Below are 24,956 nucleotides of genomic sequence, written 5' to 3'. Positions count from 1 at the left end.
GAAAAACAGCCCTAAAACATGATGTTTCCACCCCCATGCTTCACAGTAGCTATGGTGTTCTTGGGATGCAACTCAGTATTCTTCTTCCTCCAAACATGACAAGTTGAATTTATACCAAAAAGTTCTATTTTGGTTTCATCTGACCACATGACATTCTGCCAATCCTCTGCTGTATCATCCATGTATCCATTTTGGTATAAACTCAACTCGTCGTGTTTGGAGGAAAAATAATACTGAGTTGCATCCCAAGAACACCAGACCTACTGGGAAGCATGGGCGTGGAAACATCATGCTTTGGGGCTGTTTTTCTGCTAAGGGGACAGGACGATTGATCCGTGTTAAGGAAAAAATGAATGGGGCCATGTATCGTGAGATTTTGAGCCAAAACCTCCTTCCATCAGTGAGAGCTTTGAATGGTTGACCAAATACTTATTTTCCACCATAATTTACAAATAAATTCTTTAAAATTCCTACACTGTGAATTCCTGGATTTTTTTTCACATTCTGTCTCTCACAGTTGAAGTGTACCTATGATGAAAATTACAGACCTCTGTCATCATTTTAAGTGGGAGAACTTGCACAATCGGTGGCGGACTAAATACTTTTTTGCCCCACTGTATAATAGACTTTGCATGCAATTCAAATTCCAAGACATTGGATTGCGATAGTGGCTACTTTGTGTTGTCTAGTCAGGAAGTAGTCTGCCATGAAGCTGAACGTGCTGTGTCCTAAAAAGTGTTTATTCTGCAAATTTTTGCTTACTTACTTTGTGTTTCGATGACGAGTAAGTACTGTACTTATTGCACACTCACTGTTTGATCGTAACATGTATCTTAACTGTAGTTTTCATTACCAAATTTGGAGGGTTGAAATCGCTAACGCTACATGGCTAGCACTTTTTAAAAAGTGGTCCCGTACTTTACTATCGGGCGTTTTTAGGCATGTCTGCGGGATCCTGCAATTTTAAACAATAATTTTTGCGACAAAATATCTCTTTCAAGATTTTTTATTTATTTGAAATATCAATAACAATACGATCCACACAAAATGTGTTGAATGCTTGCCTGAACCGCAGGTACTCGATGTTCCTCTCGCCTACACGCACAGAGTTGCAGGACGGGGAAATGATGAGAGGCACCGAAACAAGTTCACTAGTTAACTTAACCATCTTGCTAGCTTACTTGCTGTTGCCGCCGTTCTCTCTCAGAGCCACAACGTTGACGGCAGTCTCCTTTGCTGCTAATCATATTTTGGATGGATGGACAATCCGTACACTGTTAGTTCTGAACCAGTTGTAGTTTGAGAGCAGGGGTGTCAAACTCATTTTAGCTCAGGGGCCGCACGGAGGAAAATCTTTTCCCAAGTGGGCGGAAATGGTAAAATCATGGCATGATAACTTTAAAATAAAAACAACTCCAGGCTGTTTTCTTTGCTTGACTTTGGCCAAAAATAGCAAAAGCACATTATGAAAGCGTACCAATCACAAATAATCCTCTGGACAAAACACTTCAAGTTTGTTTGAAATTCTGAGGAAATTGGTGCATTTTCATAAACACAATGAGCTCGGACTTTGTCTCAGTGTATCTACAAAACCAGGATTACACTTTAAGTCACAGTCTTTCTGGATTGATTCCGGCAAACTGATGAAATTGGAGTTAAAAACTATTCAAAAGGGTTAAGTTCACTTTTCTCGTGCTTGACAGAGACATTTTGAGGGGTGAGAGTGGGGGGGGTAAGGGTGCCAAATGACCATGTGTTCAAAGCAGAAGACATAAAACGTCAGGTTTTAAGTTTCATGTGTGTCGAGAAGGAGGAGCCACAGTCCCCCTTTACTGTGCTCGGTATAAACCGTTCGCTTGCCTAACAGAATTCCTATTGTGACATCTAGTGGACACATTTGGAACAGCAGTTTCTTACGTTAAAAAAAAAACAAAAAAAAACGGTCCTTTCTATACTTGGCAAACATCACGCGGGCCGGAAAAAACCTGTTCTTGGGCCGTACGTTTGACACCCTTGTTCTAGAGTATTTATTAGTAACCAGCAAGAAGATCTATTTTTGACGTGACAGATGTAAACAGAGGTCACACCACTGGAAGTATATTATCTGAGGGGGCGTGGCTACAGGATGGAGTTGTCAAATGAGCAACATTTTCTGAGTTTTTTGCATTCACGTTATACAATTTTACATTACATTTTCAATTATAATAGTGTTATTAGCCCTGCGACAAGGTGGCGACTTGTCCAGGGTGTACGCCGCCTTTTGCCCGATTGTAGATGAGATAGGCACCAGCGCCAACCCCCTCCAGCCCCCCGCGACCACAAAGGGAATAAGCGGTAGAAAATGGATCGATGGATAATGTTATTAAATTATCTACTAAGTTATTTGCATGCACGTTATATAATGTTACATTATTTTTTAAATGATAATGATGTTATTACATTATCTACAAAAAAAATAAAAATGATGTGGTACACTACATGGACATGTGTCAAAAAGAGGTTGGTAAATGATAATAAATATTAAGGTAAAATATAGTGTAGAAATGCACCTAATTGCTGGGAAAGTAGTCTTGCCTTTCATAATTGTATTTCAGAGTTTGCATGGCAGCACTTTGTAGTGATAAAAATGTTCCTTCCTTTTTTTTGTTGTTGTACATTTTCTCTTTTTTTCAGAGGGTGCTCATATCCCTGCGTTTTGTATCACGCATGCTTGCTTTGTTGACATGAACCATGGTAACATTACCTTGAGGCAGTCCAACCAAGTCCATTAAAAGTGCACTTGAGTGCTTGTTTCCCCGCCAAGTGTCTGCAACAAGTGTATTGAAATAGGGTACCGTTTGATTTTTACCTAAATTTACACCCGTTTATTACTGACGTACAAACCCTCTTTCCATATGATTTGGAAAATTGTGTTAGATGTAAATATAAACGGAATACAATGATTTGCAAATCCTGTTCAACCCATATTCAATTGAATGCGACACAAAGACAACATATTTGATGTTCAAATAATAATTAAGAATTTTCAGGCTGCAACACGTACCAAAGTAGTTGGGAAAGGGCATGTTCACCACTGTGTTACATCACCTTTTCTTTTAACAACACTCAATAAACGTTTGGGAACTGAGGAAACTAATTGTTGAAGCTTTGAAAGTGGAATTCTTTCCCAATCTTGTCTTATATAGAGCTTCAGTCGTGCAACAGTCCAGGGTCTCTGCTGTCATATTTTACGCTTCATAATGCGCCACACATTTTCGATGGGAGACAGGTCTGGACTGCAGGCGAGCCAGGAAAGTTCCCACACTCTTTTTTTACGAAGTAACACTATTGTAACACTTGTCTTGCTGAAATAAGCAGGGGCGTCCATGATAAAGTTGCTTGGATGACAACATATGTTGCTCCAAAACCTGTATGTACCTTTCAGCATTAATGGTGCATTCACAGATGTGTAAGTTACCCATGCCTTGGGCACTAATACACCCCCATACCATCACAGATGCTGGCTTTTGAACTTTACGCCTATAACAATCTGAATGGTTATTTTCCTTCTTGTTCTGGAGGACACCACGTCCTCTGTTTCCAAATATAAGTTGAAATGTGGACTCGCCTTTCCAATTTGCATCAGTCCATCTTAGGTGAGCTCGGGCCCAACCAAGCCGGCGGCGTTTCAGGATATTGTTGAGAAATGGATTTGGCTTTGCATAGTAGAGCTTTAACTTGCACTTACAGATGTAGCGACCAACTGTAGTTACTGACAGTGGTTTTATGAAGTGTTCCTGAGCCCATGAGATGATATCCTTTACACACTGATGTCGCTTTTTGATGCAGTACCGCCTGTGGAGTCAAAAGTCCGTAATAACATCGCTTATGTGCAGTGATTTCTCCAGATTCTCTGAACTTTTTGATGATTTTACGGACCGTAGATGGTATAATCCCTAAATTCCTTGCAATGGCTCGTTGAGAAATGTTGTTCTAAAACTGTTCGACAATTTGCTTACAAATTGGTGACCCTCACCCCATCCTTGTTTGTGAATTACTTAGCATTTCATGGAAGCTGCTTTTATACCCAATCATGGCACCCACCTGTTCCCAATTAGCCTGCATACCTCTGGGATGTTTAATATAAGTGTTTGATGAGCATTCCTCAACTTTATCAGTATTTATTGCCACGTTTCCCAACTTCTTTGTCATGTGTTGCTGGCATCAAATTCAAAAGTTAATGATTATTTGCACAAAAAAAAAGTTTATCAGTTTGAACATCAAATATGTTGTCTTTGTAGACAACATATTTGATGTTTCAACTGAATATGGGTTGGAAATGATTTGCAAATCATTGTATTCCGTTTATATTTACATCTAACTCAATTTCCCAACTCATATGGAAATGGGGTTTGTAATTCGGTCAGTACCTATAAGAGTACCGGATTTGATACCCATCCCCATTGTCGAGCGCTGTAAAGTAGATTTTTACTCTCAATACTGAACACATTTAACACTTGACACTGTTAGAAGTCATCTCACCTCCTTGACTGTGTGGAGTGTAAGCTTATCTGAAGTATCAATTGCCAAAAAGAGCTTCAAGAAAGACAAAATGGCATTTGACAGACTAACTTAAATGAAGTAACGTACTGTAGGAGCTTCCTTGTTGGTAATCCAATGACGGAGTACGCGAGTATTTAGTGCATGAGTCAAAGTGAGCCAAGGGCACGCGATCAGGTGTCATTCAACATCTCGTAGCATCTGGTCATGCTCGACAGGATTGCAGTCACCTTGCAAAGTTTTTTGCTGAGGTGTCTTCCCTGCCTCTTCTTTGTTGGAGTGATTGCTGTCCTCTTTGTCTTCACTTTGGCTCCTTTGGTCTGGAGAGCAGACAAAGCGCAACATGTTGGGTTTCTCTATATGTGGAGTATGCGTTGCATGACTTGATCAATGTACCTTCTACAAATGCACAGTCCGGTTGAAAAAAGCCACAGTGATGGAAAAAAAAAAGTATTTTGGAAGAAGTAATTGTTAACAGTACAAATGTTTTTTTTACTCCTGAAACATTTCAATTTGGTTGCTGAAACAAAACTTTGCTGCAATTTATTTCCATTCCAGCGCAACTCCATCCTTCTAATAAATGATACATTACTTTTCTTTCACTTTTTTACGTAATACTGACTTCAATTTTTTTTATTATATTTTTGTTTTGCAAAATGTGGATTTTGTTGTTGCAACCTAACATTATTTATTCTCTGACTTTTATAACGACTACAAACATTGTGAGCTTGTTCACATAACGTTACAATTGTTTTCATTGTAATTCTTGTAACATTTATACTTTATGCAGTAGTTGTCATTTGTAACATAACTTTATTCTTTATTCTGTTACTCTTAACAATTACAACTTTTTTATTCCATAACATTACCAGTTGATTTCCTTAACATCGCAACTTTGTTCTCGTAAGAAAATTAAATTTCCTTGTAACATTTTAACAAGTTGTGCCTCTGCTGCAAGTGCTTTTTGTTTGTACCTTTTATTAGTTCAAATTAAATCATGTTTTTACCTGAACGCCATGTTTTGAGTAGTCTGTCTGCCTTTCTGGGAGAACGACCCCGCAGCAAGCTGCAACCCCCCCATCCTGACGAGATACGGCAACATTATTCTCTGCATTTGACCCATTACCCTTGATCACCTCCTGGGAGGTGAGGTGAGCAGTGGGAAGCAGCGGTGCAGTGCCTGGGAATCATTTATGGTGATTTAACTCCCAATTCCAACCCTTAATGCTGAGTGCCAAGCAGGGAGGTAAAGAGTCCCATTTTTATAGTCTTTGGTATGACTCGGCCGGGGTTTCAACTCACGACCTACCGATCTCAAGGCGGACTCTCTAACCACTAGGCCACTGAGTAGGTGGTTTGAACTGTATTCTGGAAACATCACAACTTTCTTGTAAATAGTATGCATTTTTTTGTCACATTATGAGCTCAATTTCGTGACATTAAACTTGAGCTTTGCCACTTTTTTCAATAGCATTAATATTTAACGCAATAATAATTATTTTCTGCAACACGTTTTTCTTTATTCTTCCCTCTTAATATGAAATGATCGCTTTTTTCCTGTGATGTTTACTTAATACTCATAACTTTGTTCTTAAACGCTTACTTTAATCTAGTGTCAACTTTTTTTTGTAACATCGCGACTTTTACGTTTTTTATCTTTTCTGGTAACATTCGTATAATATTTGTATTTGTATGTATTTCTCGCGCCACATTTTGAGTTCATTCTCATGACATTAAAGTTAAGCTTTGCAACTTTTTCTTGTAACACTTAGACTTAATTACATTATGATTTTTTTTTCTGTAGCATTTTGAATTTGGGTTGGTAACATTACAATGTTATTCTTGTAACAGATTGTACTTTCGCTTCCTTTTTAGTGTTCAATTCAGTTCATTTGGAACATGCATACGATACAATGTAATGCATCACATATTTCCAGTTGTTTCATTACAGCACGTCCGCAAAGGAGTAGGAAGAAGCAGAGCTTATTTATTCTTACCCCTTTTCATACCATAGCAATCTTTTTTAATTTCCTTGTTCTCTGTAACAGAACAGTGAATAACTAATATACCATAGTAAGTAAACAACCATTAAATACATAAATAATCTTTATCTAAAATACAACAAACAACAAAATGAATAAATAAAAAAAGGGTTCAAGATGTTCATAATAATTATTTTTCTGTGTACTTTGTCAACACTTGTAGTTTGAACAGTCTCTTAAACTGAATCATATTTGGGCTTTGTTTGATTTTTTTGCTTAATCCATTCCATCATTTAATTTCACATAAGGATAGGTTTTAAGTGTTGTATGAGCATACAAATGTTTTAAATTACATTTTCTTTTAATCGAAGGAGTTACTAGCACTCCTTCATATATTTTCCGGTAACATTTACATTTTATTTTCATAACAACATTTTTCTCATAACATTTCAACTTTAGTCTTGTACCATTACAACTTTATTCCTGCAACAGGCCATAAAGTATTTTCCTGTGACATCGCAAACGTTCCAGAGTAATTCTTACAATTGTGTCAGCGTTACCTAACTTTTAAATCACTGATTCGTATCTGACTACTGTATATTTCCTTAAAGGCCTACTGAAACCCACTACTACAGACCACGCAGTCTGATAGTTTATATATCAATGATGAAATATTAACATTGCAACACATGCCAATACGGCCTTTTTAGTTCACTAAATTACAATTTTAAATTTCCCTCAAAGTGTCGTGTTGAAAACGTTGCAGTATGATGACTCGTTTGATGACACTTGCGTTTGACGTCTCAGGTTGTAGCGGACATTATTTTCCCGCCCGATCCAAGCTATAAGTAGTTTGCTTTAATCGCATAATTACACAGTATACTGGACATCTGTGTTGCTGAATCTTTTGCAATTTGTTCAATTAATAATGGTGAAGTCAAAGTAGAAAGATGGAGGTGGGAAGCTTTTAGCCTTTAGCCACACAAACACAGCCGGTGTTTCCTTGTTTAAAATTCCCGAAGGTGAAGCTTTACTATGGACCAGAGCGGTCAAGTGAACATGGATCCCGACCACGTGAAAATTGTGGTAATAAGTTGGCTCTTACCGTAGTTATGAGAGGAGCCTGCGTCGGATGCGTCCTCCTCCCACGGAGACACTGGCGGTCAACACTCCCGTGGCCACACCCCTCCGACTTTCAGGTACTATATAATCTCACTAAAAACTAGTAAAACAATAGGCAGAAAAGGGATTTTCCTGAATTATCCTAGTAAATGTGTCTAATAACATCTAAATCGCTCCCACTGCAATCGCCTCTTTATTTTTTATATTTAAAAAAACAAAACAAAAATTTCTAGTCCTTCACTCTCAATATCCTCATCCACAAATCTTTCATCCTCGCTCGAATTAATGGGGAAATTGTTGCTTTCTCGGTCCGAATCCCTGTAGCTGCTGGTGACTATGATTATAAACAATGTGAGGATGTGAGGAGCCCTACAACCCGTGACGTCACGCGCACATCGTCTGCTACTTCCAGTAAAGGCAAGGCTTTTTTATTAGCGACCAAAAGTTGCAAACTTTATCGTCGATGTTCTCTACTAATCCTTTCAGCAAAAATATGGCAATATCGCAAAATAATCAAGTATGACACATAGAATGGACCTGCTATCCCTGTTTAAATAAGAAAATCTCATTTCAGTAGGCCTTTAAAATCCTAATGTGATCACTAAACATCCATGGCGTATTTTCGTTATAATTACAGTACATTTGGACTTACCAGTTTGGAGGGACAAGTGCATTCCAGTGAGGTTAGGACCGATCTGACCAGTTGCTCTGTGAGTGAAAACCTCACACCTGCCATTTGGCAGGTTAAGTTGTGAATGGTGCCGACCATTTCCTGCAGAAGAGACAAAAATGAATGCTCGGAAGCATGAATACAAAGCAAGCTGAGGACGGAAGCTACGACCTGATGCGCTCTGCAAGGAATGTGGCTAATTTGACAATTTATGTGTGCCATGCATGACTGCTCTACAACAGCGGTAACTCACCGTGCTGTTTCTTGGCATGCAGCTTTGCGGCCTTTGTCTCAACTTGGGGCAGGAACTGTTCTGCTGCAGGGTCGAGATTCTTTCTTTCTTATGACAACATGGAAATCAGCCATTTATTTGTGCGTCGACATTTGACAAAACAGTGTTTGAATATGTTTGGGGTTTTTTTAGAAATGAAATGTGTGCATGCACTCTTCCAATGGTAATATGAAAAACATTTTAAAAATACTGTTTTATTATTTTATTCAAGTGATGAGGTATTACCTAATGAAGTATTCCATGAGTTTGTTTTACAAATAATGACAAAAAATACACATTATCTATCCATCCATACATTTTCAACCGCTTATTCCACTTTGGGGTGGCGGGGGGCGCTGGTGCCTATCTCAGCTACACATTATTTCAGTTAATTTTTTGTTTCACTAGTTTCACATGATACAAGTGTAATGCCTTGCAAAAATATTCGACCCTTTGGTTTAGTCTCCTGTTGCTTTTAGAAAAGAAATCATGGTCAATTGAATTAGTCTTTTTTGTCACGTTAAAAAAGGCTTGTTTCATGTTAAAGAGAAAACAGATTTTTAAAAACTGGTGTCAATTCATTAAAAAAACATATGTTAAAGTAAATGACTGCAGAAATATTCATCCCGTCCAGGTCGGTATTTAGTAGATGCACATTTGACTGTAATCCGAAGCAGAAGTCTTCTTATTTGCCCGATCACTCTGTTTGTGAAGACAGGCACCTTAGTAGTGTCTCTTTTGTCGAAGTCAGTGGTTCTTAACCTGGGTTCACTCAAACCCCAGGGGTTCGGCAGAGCCTCTGCCCCAGAGTTCAAGACACCAGACTCGTGAATTGATTAACATGGACCCCGACTTATTTAAAAAAGTTTAAAAACTTATTGGGGTGTTACCATTTACAAACCCCGTTTCCATATGAGTTGGGAAATTGTGTTAGATGTAAATATAAACGGAATATAATGATTTGCAAATCATTTTCAACCCATGTTCAGTTTAATTTGTTACAAAGGCAACATATTTGATGTTCAAACTGATAAACATTTTTTTATTTGCAAATAATCATTAACTTTAGAATTTAATGCCAGCAACACGTGACAAAGAAGTTAGGAAAGGTGGAAATAAATACTGATAAAGTTGAGGAATGCTCATCAAACACTTATTTGGAACATCCCACAGGTGAGTGCCATGATTGGGTGTAAAAGCAGCTTCCATGAAATGCTCAATAATTCACAAAAAACGATGGGGTGAGGGTTTTAGAACAGTTTTAGAACATTTCTCTACGAACTCGTGCAAGGAATTTAGAGATTTTACCATCTACGGTCTGTAAAATCATCAAAAGTTCAGAGAATCTGGAGAAATCACTCCACGTAAGCGATGATATTACGGACCTTTGATCCCCCAGGCTGTACTGCATCAAAAACCGCCATCAGTGTGTAAAGGATATCACCACATGGGCTCGGGAACATTTCATAAAACCATTGTCAGTAACTACAGTTGGTTGCTTCATCTGTTAGTGCAAGTTAAAACTCTACTATGCAAAGTGAAAGTCATTTATCAACAGCACCCAGAAACACTGTCCGCTTCGCTGGGCCTGAGCTCATCTAAGATGGACTGATGCAAAGTGGAAAAGTGTCCTGAAGTCTGACAAGTCTACATTTCCAATTATATTTGGAAACTGTAGATGTGGTGTCTTCTGGAACAAAGAGGAAAATAACCATTCGGATTGTTATAGGCGCAACGTTGAAAAGCCAGCATCTGTGATGGTATGGGGGTGTATTAGTGCCCAAGGCACGGGTAACTTACACATCTGTGAAGGCACCATTAATGCTGAAAGGTCCATACAGGTTTTGGAGCAACATATGTTGTCATCCAAGCAACGTTATCATGGACGCCCCTGCTTATTTCAGCAAGACAATGCCAAGCCACATGTTACAACAGCGTGGCTTCGTGGTAAAGGAGTGCGGGTACTTTCCTGGCCCGCTTGCAGTCCAGACCTGTCTCCCATCGAAAATGTGTGGCGCATTATGAAGCGTAAAATACGACAGCGGAGACCCCGGACTGTTGAACGACCGAAGCTCTACATAAAACAAGAATGGGAAAGAATTCCACTTTCAAAGCTTCAACAATTAGTTTCCTCAGTTCCCAAACATTTATTGAGTGTTGTTAAAAGAAAAAGTGATGTAACACAGTGGTGAACATGTCCTTTCCCAACTACTTTGGCACGTGTTGCAGCCATGAAATTCTAAGTTAATTATTATTTGCAAAAAAAACCAAAACAAAGTTTATGAGTTTGAACATCAAATATGTTGTCTTTGTAGTGCATTCAATTGAATATGGGTTGAAAATGATTTGCAAATCATTGTATTCCGTTTATATTTACATCTAACACAATTTCCCAACTCATATGGAAACAGGGTTTGTAGTTGTCAATTGTACAGAATATGTACTGTACTGAGCAATCTATTAATAAAAGTTTCATTCAATCAATCAATCAATCGTGTAAATAAAAACTTCTCCCTATCGGCATATCTGTACTGTAAAGTTAACATTTTAATGACAATAAAAAGGAAGTCTAAGTATTATGGATACCCCCAAACAATGTTATAAATGATAAATGGGTTGTACTTGTATGTATGTATATATGTATATATATATATATATATATATATATATAAAACATTGTATTTTTCACTAAAGAAGCATATGATACTAGTGGGGTTCAGTACCTCCAACAAGGTTAAGAACAACTGGTCTAAGTTGCTTGGGGTCTTCTTTTTGTCTTTGTGTCGCAGTTGTAACGAAAACACTAATAAACCAGAGACTGCGCCTCACAGAATTTGTTTTTCTTACAGTAGTACCTTAACTTTTGGGCTAATTGGTTTTCTGACCGAGCTCTTAACTCAAAACGCTTGTATCTCAATTCAACGTCTTGCATTGAAATTAATTGAAATCAATTTAATTGGTGCTCATTTATTTTTCCTTTACTTATGTCTTCTCTGTATTTAATTTATTTTTCCATGTTTCATGACACAATATCTATATGTAATATCGGCTACATTTCTGATAGTTGTTTTTGTGCCATGTTGTTCCAGACCACAGCAAACCTTACCCAGCTTGTAAAGATTGTAATAAATCCATTAGAAGAAGACAACCTGCCATTTCCTTTAACTTGGACACAAATGTCTATACCTTTGGCCATTCTAAGACAGTCATTTCCAGGACTTATCTCACCCTCTGAGAAGTTTTACTGATGTTTTCCAATGTTGTAAATATTATATTTCAACATTTCTGTCAACAAAGATTTGCGTCAGCCTGCGACACAAAGTCATGTTGATAGTAGGCTAATATAGCTAATAGACACATAATGTGTTGTCTTCATTATAACACTTATATAAGACTTTTATAGTCATGTTGATAGTAGGCTAATATAGACACATAATGTGTTGTCTTCATTATAACACTTATATAAGACTTTTAATTTTTTGCGGCTCCAGACTGATTACTTTTCTGTATTTGTGGTCCAATATGGCTCTTTCAACTTTTTGGGTTGCCGACCCCTGCACTAAAATGAATAGAATAGAATACATGGGTAATTATTTTGACTCGGGGGCCACATTTAGAGAAAAAAATGTGTCTGTGGGCCAGTATATCTGATTTTTATGAACACTAATACAAAACCTCACAATAATGTCTGATTGAATGCTAAAAACGTTATGACAGACCGCCTTAAAAAACATAATGGAATTTTACATTTTTCTATGAAGGATAAAACATTGAATATTGACAACACATGAATGTCACACCCCCTTTCGATCGACATATTTTACAATGAAGTGAAACGCAACAAAAATGCAACAAATAGTGAAACATGAACGCCAAGGGTACAAAATAAACCCACTTAAAATCTGATACATCTGATATTTGCTGAATTTCCCCCTAAAGTACTTTATATTGTATTATTTTATATTGTATATATCACTAAGCTTTAGAACTTTGTTGTGGAAATTTCCTTCCGCGTCTGTGGAAACGCTTCTCGCCCAAACTGCTTGGTGCCTCGTCTGAGCTGCTGTGATGTAGATCACCATAGTAACTAATTAGATGACCATAGTAACTAATTAGATGACTATAGTAACTAATACGATGACCATAGTAACTAATTAGATGACCATAGTGACTAGAATATCATCCATAAGCGCAAACACATTGAAATATTTAGTATAGTTGAAGACTTACGGTCGTTAGAAAACATGACTGCACATCATAATGGCAGCTACACTTTCCATCCTAAAGGCCTACTGAAATTAGACGTTCTTATTCAAACGGGGATAGCAGGTCCATTCTATGTGTCATACTTGATCATTTCGCGATATTGCCATATTTTTGCTGAAAGAATTTAGTAAAGAACATCCACGATAAAGTTCGCAACTTTTGGTCGCTAACAGAAAAGCCTTGCCTTTACCGGAAGCCGCAGACAATGACGTCACATGTTGATGGCTCCTCACATCCTCACATTGTTTTTAATGGGAGCCTCCAACAAAAAGAGCTATTCAGACCGAGAAAACGACAATTTCCCCATTAATTTCAGCAAGGATGAAAGATTTGTGTTTGAGGATATTGATAGCGAAGGACTAGAAAAAAAAAAACGGATTCAGATTTATTTAGACACATTTACTAGGATAATTCTGGGAAATCCCTTATCTATCTATTGTGTTGCTAATGTCTTAGTGAGTTTAATAGTACCTGATAGTCAGAGGGGTTTGTCCACAGGTGTCTTGAGGCCAGTGTCTGATGGAAGTCGACGGCAGCTGTATGGACGGCACAAGCTCAGCTGATCTCCGGTAAGTGGCGACTTTTTACCAAAATTTTCTCACCGAAAACTGCTGGTTGATATTTGGTCGGGATCCATGTTCGCTTGACCGCTCTGATCCATAGTAAAGTTTCACCTCTGGGAATTTTAAACAAGGAATCCCGCTGTATTTGAGTGGCTAAAGGCTAAAGCTTCCCAACTCCATCTTTCTACTTTGACTTCTCCATTATTAATTGAACAATTTGCAAAAGATTCAGCAACACAGATGTCAAAGATACCGTGTAATTATGCGGTTAAAGTAGACAACTTTTAGCTGTGTGTGTGCGCAGCGCTAATATTTCTTAACAGTCCATGACGTCACGTGTACACGTCATCATTCCGTGACGTTTTCAAGAAGAAACTCCCGGGAAATTTAAAATTGCAATTTAGTAAACTAAAAAGGCCGTATTGGCATGTGTTGCAATGTTAATATTTCATCATTGATATATAAACTATCAGACTGCGTGGTCGGTAGTAGTGGGTTTCAGTAGGCCTTTAAAGATCTAAAAAAATGATTTGGGAATGTCTGGCGGGTCAGATTGAAAAGCTCAACGTGGGGTGGAACTGGGTGGCCAGGGCAAGTCACCTGGGGTACCTCAGATGCTAAGTTATATGAAGGTGAGCCCGCGGGGGCAGGTTCACAAGGAAACTCGTGTGTAGGGCGGTCACGCGAGGGAACTTGTATTATGTGGGCCCCGGGCCTTAATTTGCCCAGGTCTGGAATAGAACGTACCTCTAACAAATACAATACTTTTATAAAGTCATGTAACAATAAATGTACAGCATTTACCTTCACACTCACTTTCTCCCCCCATTCACATGCTTGTAAAAACTAAGTTAAATTGATCTCTAGCTACAAGCTAGATGTTTTGGGGGGATCTGACGGGGTTCACCGTGGCATTTGTCACGACAACTCGCCTGCGGGGATGTTTTTCACTTACATATTTGCTCGCAACTTCTAGCATAACAATTAATAAGTATTAAATGAACCAAAATATGACTTATTATATCTGTGTGTAAAATATTGGACACAGTGTGTTATCCAGCTTATGTGGGCTTCACGGTGGAAGAGGGGTTAGTGCGTCTGCCTCACAATACGAAGGTCCTGCAGTCCTGGGTTCAAATCCAGGCTTGGAATCTTTCTGTGTGGAGTTTGCATATTCTCCCCGTGAATGCGTGGGTTCCCTCCGGGTACTCCGGCTTCCTCCCACCTCCAAAGACATGCACCTGGTGATAGGTTGATTGGCAACACTAAATTGGCCCTAGTGTGTGAATGTGAGTGTGAATGTTGTCTGTCTATCTGTGTTGGCCCTGCGATCAGGTAGTGACTTGTCCAGGGTGTACCCCGCCTTCCGCCGATTGTAGCTGATAGGCGCCAGCGCCCCCCGCGACCCCAAAAGGGAATAAGCGGTAGAAAATGGGTGGATGGATGCGATGCATTGTTTATTTGTTTTAATTATTTTTTTGTATTAACTTTTTTAATGATATTATCAATGAGGGATTTTAAATCCCTGCTATTTTGAAATTGTTACTAATATTGATAATATTAATTTTTGTTTTACTACTTTTAGATTGTACCGTGTCATGTTTGTGTGTCCTCAATTGCTCTGTTTATTGCTATTCTGGTTTTGGAATTTGACTGCATCATTATGTATTGTTTTGTTGGATGGATTAATAGATGTATTAAAAAAAAACAAAAAAACAATTAGCGCTTATCTGAAAACACTTTTAAGTCGAGGTACCAACTGTAGAACTATTTCTTGATACGTTAACTGCACTGAGGTCAAATCCATTGCATAACTGTTACACAGCAGTCTGGATTTCTGCTGATTTGGATCAATCACTTTCACTACGTGACTTTCGTTCATTGAAACCTCCATGTAAAAACCTATTTTCACTTTGACATGAATTTTTCCCCCCCAAAAAATTAAATCAACCATGATGACATTTATAACTGCAATAAAAAGCTGCCCCACACTGTGTAAACATTAACACTGCCCTATTAATTTGTCTCGTTGTGCTTCTAACATGCATTGTGCGTCTGCAGAGTGTCTGACTCACTGCGTTGTCCAGATCTGTTTGCACCACAGCGGCGTAATCCCCTCTTAATTCTTCAAGCGCCTTTTGGCTGCCGCAGCCCAGGGCCAGGGGTAGAAGCAGCAGACTTATGCAGAGAAGAGGCTGCAAGGACAACGGTAACACAATTGTCAAGGACACCACAACTTCCACATACACTGTAGATAACTGTCTTGTTTGCTAATCTCGGGCTGTTTTAATAGCTAAAAAGTAGTTTGATTAAACTAAAGCAGCGGTCGGCAACCTTCAGCATACAAGGAGCCATTTGAGCCCATATACCCCCAAATAAAACCCACCTTGAGCTGCAAACTCTGTTCGATTCCTGAACCTGTTCAGTGGCCTTGTGGTTAGAGTGTCCGCCCCGAGATCGTACCAAAGACTATAAAAATGGTACCTATTACCTCCCTGCTTGGCACTCAGCATCAAGGGTTGGAATTGGGGGTTAAATCACCAAAATGATACCTGGGCGTGGCCACCACTGCTCCTCACTGCTCCCCTCATCTCCCAGGGGGTAAACAAGGTGATGGGTCAAATGTAGAGGGTAATTTCACCACACCTAGTGTAGGTGTGTGTGTTACAATCATGGGTACTTTAACTTTTAACTTTAACTTAAAAATGACGATAACATGTTTTATAGTTTTGTTACGCTTGCGCTATAGAATTAATGAAATCAAACACTTCACACAAAAACGGCTGACTTTTTATTTCTGGCTATAACAAAGCAAATCACCAAATTATTTTGAACATTAGACAAAAATGCACTAATTCCCTTATGAATGGAAAAAAAACAACTCTCTCCAATATTCTGCGGCTAATTTGACTAAAAAGGGAAAACAACAACCTCGTCATTAATGAAAGAAAGTTAATAAATGTGAAATATAAATAACATCTTTCTCTTTTTTTGATCCATCCATTGCTAGATTGACCGCTAAAAACGATACAATTGCTTGGCAGCAAATATGATGAATCGGGGCTGTGACATACACTTCGTTAAACAATATATAAAAATACGTTTTATTTTCATATGACAAGATCCAAGAACTCTCCAAAATAACTGTTGAATTAAAATATAATAGCATGTAATAAAATAGGGAGCCATTATTTGTTGACATTGTGTTTCACAGCCAAAAGGAGCCACGGTGGAGGCATGAAAGGACCGCATGCGGCTGCAGACACCTGATATTCTATACCAGTGGTTCTCTAGCCTCTTTCAGGGATGTACCCCCTGTGAACATTTTAATTCAAGTACCCCCTGATCAGAGCAAAGCATTTTTAGTTGCAAAAAAGAGATGAAGTAAAATAAAGCACAATGTCATCAGTTTCTGATTCATAAACTTGTAGTGGTCTTTCTTGAACTATTTGGAAAAAAAGATATAAAAAATAACTAAAAACTAGTTGAAATATAAACAAGTGATTGAATTATAAATACTGATTTCTACACATAGAAGTAATCATCAACTTAAAGTGCCCTCTTTGGGGATTGTAATAGAGATCCATCTGGATTCATGAACTTAATTCTAAACATTTCTTCACAAAAAAAAAAATCTTTAGCATCAATATTTATGGAACATGTCCACAGAAAATCTAGCTGTCAACACTGAATATTTCATTGTTGCATTTATTTTTACAGTTTATGAACTTACATTCATTGCTTTCGGTCCCCTAGAGGGGTAGGGTTGCCCACATTTGAGGTCCTCTCCAAGGTTCTCATAGTCAGCATTGTCACTGGCGTTCCACTGGGTGTGAATTCTCCCTGCCCACTGGGTGTGAGTTTTCCTTGCCCTTATGTGTGTTCTTCCGAGGATGTCGTAGTCGTAATGGTTTGTACAGTCCTTTGAGAAATTTTTGATTAATAAATAAACATTGATTGATTGACATTCATATTTTCTTGAAGTATTATTCAATAAATATATTTATAAAGGATTTTTGAATTGTTGCTATTTTTAGAATATTTAAAAAAAATCTCACGTACCCCTTGGCATACTTTCAAGTACCCCCAGGGGTACGCATACCCCCATTTGAGAACCACTGTTCTATACTAAGGATAGTGCTCGACTTCAAAGTTTTAGCGTGATTGCTGGTCATGCACCCTATGGGCGGTTAATAGTTGAATATATTGTTGTCCAATGGGACACAATTAAACAAATATTTACATGGGTAAATTAGTTATAATTGGAATTAAATACATAAACGTGTAATTAAATGGGTCATTAATTACAGTAAATTAGTAATTTAATCATTTAAAAAAAAATCATGATTTATGTCTTTTAGGATTTAGATATTGTTTTTATTATTTAACAACTTAATATTTTTGTAATTATGTAATTATTTGAGGGTGTATGTATTAGTTCAATGTTTCTTCTATTTGCCTCTGTTCTTTTTTTTTTATGAGGATTTAACTTTTTTTTTAGACAAACTTTTTTTGGAGCTGAGTCGTTGATTTAGTGTCATGTCTGGGATCAGGTTTTGTTTAAGTTATGGTCTGTTTGGTTTTTGGACTCTTTTAGGTTCCTGCTTTTTCACTCCCTTGTCTTGTTTCCATGGTTAAATAAATGATAAATGGGTTGTACTTGTATAGAGCTTTTCAACCTTCAGGGTACTCAAAGCGCTTTAACACTACTATCCACTACTATGGGAGAATGTCATGTGGTCAGATGAAACCAAAATATAATTTTTTGGTATAAACTCAACTCGTCGTGTTTGGAGGAAGAAGAATACTGAGTTGCATCCCAAGAACACCATACCTACTGTGAAGCATGGGGGTGGAAACATCATGCTTTGGGGCTGTTTTCCTGCTAAGGGGACAGGATGATTGATCCGTGTTAAGGAAAGAATGAATGGGGCCATGTATCGTGAGATTTTGAGCCAAAACCTCCTTCCATCAGTGAGAGCTTTGAATGGTTGACTAAATACTTATTTTCCACCATAATTTACAAATACATTCTTTAAAACTCCTACAATGTGAATTCCTGGATTTTTTTTTTTACATTCTGTCTCTCACAGTTGAAGTGTACCTATGATGAAAATTACAGACCTCTGTCATCATTTTAAGTGGGAGAACTTGCATAATCGGTGGCTGACTAAATACTTTTTTGCTCCACTGTAACTTTTCTGGGTAACTCACTCCAATAGTGTCTTCTCATTTGAAGTCTGTGTGAGTGAGATGACAATTAAACTGCATTTTTACAAATGCTTGCTTTATTTTGATGAAAAATTAGTTTTTGTTTTTTTGCAAATCTAGGAATCATGAAAAAATACATTTGGGGTGTAAATCCTTTTGCGAGGTGTACGGTTTTTTACATTTGCTTACACACAATGTTAGTACCTGTGTGTAAGCAAATGGAAAAAACTGTATACTTGGCAAACTCATCCCGGATAAAACCTGTTCGCCGGTTCGTTTGAAACCCCTGGATTAAATCAACTTCAAATGTTTATGAAGTCACAGTAAATATTATTCTTATGACTTTCATAGTGCCATCTATAGCAGTGGTCCCCAACCACTGGGCTTGATTGGTACCGGGCCGCAGAATAATTTTGTATTATTATTATTATTATTATTTTTATTTCTATTTTTTATTAAATCAACATAAAAAAATAACAGAATCGCTTCGAAGCCGAGTCCATGGTTCTCGCGCGGAAAAGGGTGGAGTGCCATCTCCGGGTTGGGGAGGAGACCCTGCCCCAAGTGGAGGAGTTCAAGTACCGAGGAGTCTTGTTCACGAGTGAGGGAAGAGTGGATCGTGAGATCGACAGGCGGATCGGTGCGGCGTCTTCAGTAATGCGGACGTTGTATCTGTTGTGGTGAAGAAGGAGCTGAGCCGGAAGGCAAAGCTCTCAATTTACCGGTCGATCCAGGTTCCCATCTTCATCTTCACCTATGGTCATGACCTTTGGGTCATGACCGAAAGGATAAGATCACGGGTACAAGCGGCCGAAATGAGTTTCTTCCGCCGGGTGGCGAGGCTCTACCTTAGAGATAGGGTGAGAAGCTCTGCCATCCGGGAGGAACTCAAAGTAAAGCCGCTGCTCCTCCACATCGCGAGGAGCCAGATGAGGTGGCTCGGGCATCTGGTCAGGATGCCACCCGAACGCCTCCTTAGGGAGGTGTTTAGGGCACGTCCAACCGGTAGGAGGCCACGGGGAAGACCCAGGACACGTTGGGAAGACTATGTCTCCCGGCTGGCCTGGGAACGCCTCCGGATCCCCCGGGAAGAGCTAGACGAAGTGGCTGGGGAGAGGGAAGTTTGGGCTTCCCTACTTAGGCTGCTGCCCCCGCGACCTGACCTCGGATAAGCGGAAGATGATGGATGAACATAAAAAAGATGATGGATGGATGATGGATGAGGGATGAACATAAAAACACAAGAGACAATTACAATTAGTGTACCAACCCGCAGGACAAATGATCAAGCGTTGACCGGTCCGCAGCTACAAAACGGTTGGGGACCATAGCACCTTTCTATGTAATACCAGTTAATTGCTGCGGAATAGAAGGATATTGTCCTTTTTACAGTGTGTTATTGTCATTACAGCATGCTACTTTCAAACATGGTGTGAAATCCTTTACAAGGATTTCAGACAAAACAGATCATATTTGTGTAATCCACTCAGTATACTAAATATTGTGGAATGCACACAGATATTGCACGTCACATTTAACGAAATATGACACTTGTAAATATTGCAATCCAGCATGGAAGTGAGGCCTTATCATTTCCAACATGGTGCAAAATATCCTCTGGTGACTCGACAGTCGACAACTGGATGACTCCAAACCAGATTCAAAACTCTGCAGTTTAAATCCTTAGTAAATTTCACTTTCCTTCTGACTTGCAGACGGGAAGTTCCTACTGATCGCAGCTCAGAGGACCAAGTCGGTCGCACATGGAGGACGCAAGCAATTCAGGAATGGCCTCGGAATGTTCGAGTTCGATTCCCGGCTTGAAAATCGACGTTGTCCCACGGTGAGCTTCGGCCGTCCTCGCTTACTTACCATTTGTCATTCTTCATTCATTCTTCATCCATGTGGTCGTTTGGTTGCGTGGGAGATGCGGTCCACACAAGTCGGGGATCTTCCTCGGGTTTGTGCTGTCTGCACCGAGCGTGCACTCTTAGCACTTTTTTTAATTTCTCCGCTGCGACACATCCAACATGTTTTCTTTTTTTTTTTTTACTTCCGCGTTTTCAGCGCTTTCACTTTGCTCTCAGCGTGGATTAACAAAGCTCACATTTCATTCGGCTCTTTGCTCATATTTACTTTAAGGGCCACGCACCTGACGGAAGTTTCATACAAAAAAATTAAAAAAACAAAAAACAAAAAAACAAAAAACAAATGTTATATAGCGCACACATTTTAAAATAAACTTTTGAACAAATTTATTGTTTAATAACACGATTAAACATTATTACAAATTTATTTAGCGATTGTTGTTTCTTGTTTACATGACTTACAGTATTTACCGGTCATCTGTTGCTAGTTGTTGTTTCTTGTTTACATGACATACAGTATTTACCGGTCATCTGTTGCTAGGCAGACAATGCAGCCTAGCGCGAGCAGAGAGGAACAGGAAGTCAAACAGGCTCACGCTCATTAAAAAGGTATATTTTAGGGGAAGCCTCCTTCAAATTTTTTTCAGCCCTCCCTAAATAATTTGGTGTAACTTTTTTGATAACAATTGGATAAGTATTTTGGGGGCCACATTTGTGAATGTGAATGTGAATGTTGTCTGTCTATCTGTGTTGGCCCTGCGATGAGATGGCGACTTGTCTAGAGTGTAACCCGCCTTCCGCCCGATTGTAGCTGAGATAGGCACCAGCGCCCCTCGCGACCCCAAAAGGGAATAAGCGGTAGAAAATGGATGGATGGATGGATTTCCAGAGAGCTACTGTGAGGACCAGGGGGCCGGTGTTCTGAAAAAAAAATGTGCTGCTCCAAAAAAAACCTGCAACATAAGTAATGGACTCATTTTGATTACATTTTCAAAAAATGTCCGAATGAGGTCCTGAAACAAGTACTTCTGCTTCTAGTATGTATTATTACTTATATAAGAGCTGGTCAAAATACTTATTGTTGTCATTGCTGATAAACTAGTAGTTAAGGGGCGCTATGGCGTAGTGGGTAGAGCGGCCGTGCCAGAAACCTGAGGGTTGCAGGTTCACTCTCCGCCCTTGACATCCAAATCGCTATCGTTGTGTCCTTGGGCAGGACACTTCACCCTTGCCCCCGGTGACGCTCACACTGGTGAATGAATGAATTATAGGTGGTGGTCAGAGGGGCCGTAGGCGCAAACTGGCAGCCTTACTTCTGTCAGTCTACCCCAGGGCAGCTGTGGCTACAGATGTAGCTAACCATCCCCATATGTGAATGAATGATGGGTTCCCACTTCTCTGTAAGCGCTTTGAGTATCTAATAATAGAAAAGAGCGATTAAAAATCCAATCCATTATTATTAATATTATTAAACAACCAGCCATGTATTTGAGGTTAATCAAGGTTTATGTCCTTGAGCCAGACACTTCACCCTGGCTCCTGATGGTTGGTGGCTTGGGTCTTGCATGGCAGCTCCCGCCATCAGTGTGTGAATGTGTGTGTGAATGAATGGGTGTGGAAATAGTGTTAAAAGCGCTCTGAGTACCTTGAAGGTAGAAAAGCGCTATACAAGTATAACCCATAACCCATTTATACCGTTTTTGTTTTGGTTTGTTTCCTGGTGTGTAAAAAGGAACCACAATACATCAAAGTTTTTTTTTTTTTACCGTAATCGCAATTGCTATTTTGTGCGAGGAACCCTCAGCAATGATGCACATGACTGCACATGCTCAGTAGCGATGTGCAGCAAATCTTTATGGGTCGCAACTTTGTTTAAAATACCATACTACTTATCCTTTTGCCAGCCAAATTTTGTATTGTATTTTTAAGAATCTGCTGAAAAAAAGGGAATTTAATTTTTCGATCCATTCATTTCCTACCGCTTGTCCCTTTTGGGGTCGTGGGGGTAGTTTTATTCTTTTTTTAACTACATTCAGTTGAATAGGCCAAATGAAAACAAAGTAAGGACCTAAAGTGCAACCTTGAGGAACACGACATATATGACTAAAGAAGTTGAAATGACTACTGACTGCATCTGCACTAAACCTGTCACGTTTGGAGCACATTGTGATCCGCGAAGGTGTCACCCCCAGATGCAGCAGGACCAGACAGGCAGGATAGCAGGTAAGAGCTGATTTTGATAAACAAAAAGGTAAACGAACACTTGTACAAAACAGAAATAAAACTGTGTGCCTACGCAGGGGAAGCTAATGCTAAAATTAGCAGAGAGTCCAAACAGTCCAAAAAGAGTGTGCCGAGCGCCCGGAAGGTGAGACGAGACTTAGCGAACAAACAAGGACTTAGATAAACCAAAACGTGAATGTTGAAATTATGAGCCAAGACCGAACAAAGGGAGGGGGCAGGTTTAAATACAGAAACAAACAATTAGCACAGGTGTGCGTAAAAGGCATGGCAGGTGGAAGTGCTCAAACAAAGGGATCGGAAGAGTCCAAAAATAAACAAAACACACAAAAGGACTGAAGAACTAAAAGTATGTCAGATACAGGAGGCGGATTGTGACAAAACCAGCTATAGCAACACCATAGATAAATAAATCCCTTTATGAAAAATAACTGCCAAAAAGGCAAAGGAGTGCCTTGAGGAAGGCGTCAGATATGTAAATAACATGTTTGTACTCCAGTGTTCTATGTTTGCTCGCAAGGTCAAAGTGTCAATGCAAGGATCTGCCAATGTGTTGACAGTGGTCCGATTTTCTCCATCCAACAGGAGTTTTTGATTAATTGATTGAGACTTTTATTAGTAGATTGCACAGTACATATTCCGTACAATTGACCACTAAATGGTAACACCCAAATAAGTTTTTTCAACTTGTTTAAGTCGGGGGTCCACGTTAATCAATTCATGGTAAAATTCATGGAGCACTCGAGTGTTTTTAGGAATTTGCCGATACAAGCTGAATGACAATGGTCTCAGACTAGGATGAACTACCCAGCTTCCCCTATGTCTCTCCACTTGATGAAGGTACTGAATTATCACCATATATAAAAAGAAAGGTGATATATCGTCTTCTGACAACAGCAGAGGTGTCTCACTCCTTTCAGTTGAAGGCAAAATCCTGAAAAGGATCACGTTCTCCCTTCTGGCTGTGCACATTTCAGAGAACATCTTGCCAGAAACACAGTGTGGATTCCATCAGGACCGTAGCACAACAGACATGGTTTTTGCTGCCAGGCAAATACAGGAGTAAACCAGAGAAAACAAACAAGACCTGTATATGTTTTCTATCGATCTGTCGAAGGCTTTCGACACGGTAGACCGAAAGCTTTCCTGGAGCATAGTCAGCCGGTTTGGAGTCCCATCCATATTTCTAATGATTCTTCAACAGTTTTATGTTGGCATGCAAGCCAGGTTACGTATCGGTGGACAACTGTCCGACCCATTCGATGTCAAGATTGGAGTGAAACAAAGATGCGTTTTAGCCCCGGTTATTTTCAACATATTCCTTACGGCAGTCACCATAACTTCCTATTAGCATCTGAAGAACACAGATTGAGTCCTCATTAGTTTCCGCTTGGATGGCAACCTATTTAACATCCAGCACCTCCAGGCAACCACCGAGACTACTGCCCTTCAGGTCTGTGAACTGCTGTATGTCGATGACTGCACGCTGATTGCTCTCACCCCCAACTCCCTTCAGAATGCCCTTAATGTGGTAGATGCCCAGCTCTGCACATACTCCAACACCGGTCTTCTACAATGACAATACCCCTCTGGAAACGGTACCACATTTCCAATACCTCAACAGTATCCTCTCTGACTGCTGGAATGTTGACGCAGACATCCAAGCCTGCAAAAAAGCAAGCAAGCAAACATTGTTGAGGTTTACGGGGTCGATCGCTCTTTTGTTTTGGTTTCGTCGGCCGCGGGTGTTTGTACTGCCGATGGCCGGTGTTGGTGTTGGTTACTTTGGTTCTACCGACGGTTGGCGTTGCTGTGTTGGGTTGGAGTGGTCGGGGGACCGTGATTGATGGCTGTGCACTGATGGAGTTGTGGGGACTGGCCGGCGTTAGCGTTCTGCCTGGCTTGGGTGCTGACAGGCGGGGGGGAAGCGTTGGCTTCTTCCCCTGTTGAGGGGCTCTGCTCCCTTGCCGGGACTCGTAGGAGTACATTGTTGTGCGGCTGGCCGGGTTGCGGTGTTCGGGTTGGGCATGGCAGCTGTGCAGTTTTTTTGCGTGGGGTTGCAGGTGTGGACTGTGCACGGTTGGGTTGGGGCGGGCGGATGCTGGCTTTGTTTGGCAGGGGGTGGACTTGCATGGCGTCATGTTCGACTGGAGTGGGCGGTTCTTGGTTGCCTGGTTCCCTCCTGCGTCGACTGGGGGGATGATGCGGGGGTGTGTAGTCCCC

General features: G+C 39.7%; 1 protein-coding gene across 2 annotated transcripts; it reads right to left on the bottom strand.

Moving 5' to 3' along the window:
- Positions 1 to 301: 301 nt before the first annotated feature.
- Positions 302 to 20,761, bottom strand: LOC133569572 (uncharacterized). Of its 2 annotated transcripts, XM_061922007.1 has the most exons (6): positions 20,497 to 20,761; positions 17,147 to 17,335; positions 15,489 to 15,608; positions 8,567 to 8,653; positions 8,296 to 8,415; positions 302 to 4,859 (listed from the first exon to the last, which is right to left on the bottom strand). In XM_061922007.1, exons 1-6 carry the CDS (start codon positions 20,497 to 20,499, stop codon positions 4,713 to 4,715), a joined length of 666 nt encoding a protein of 221 aa, XP_061777991.1. In that variant the 5' UTR covers positions 20,500 to 20,761; the 3' UTR covers positions 302 to 4,712. The 2 variants fall into 2 exon arrangements, with proteins under 2 accessions (XP_061777991.1, XP_061777992.1); XM_061922008.1 differs by lacking the exon at positions 17,147 to 17,335 and having other exon boundaries at positions 20,497 to 20,758.
- Positions 20,762 to 24,956: the final 4,195 nt, after the last annotated feature.

The sequence above is a fragment of the Nerophis ophidion genome, linkage group LG15, assembly GCF_033978795.1.
Source record: "Nerophis ophidion isolate RoL-2023_Sa linkage group LG15, RoL_Noph_v1.0, whole genome shotgun sequence".
NCBI classification, from domain to species: Eukaryota; Metazoa; Chordata; class Actinopteri; order Syngnathiformes; family Syngnathidae; genus Nerophis; species Nerophis ophidion.
The sequence above is the reverse complement of the archived record's forward strand: the minus strand, read 5'-3'. Positions and strand labels throughout refer to the sequence as shown.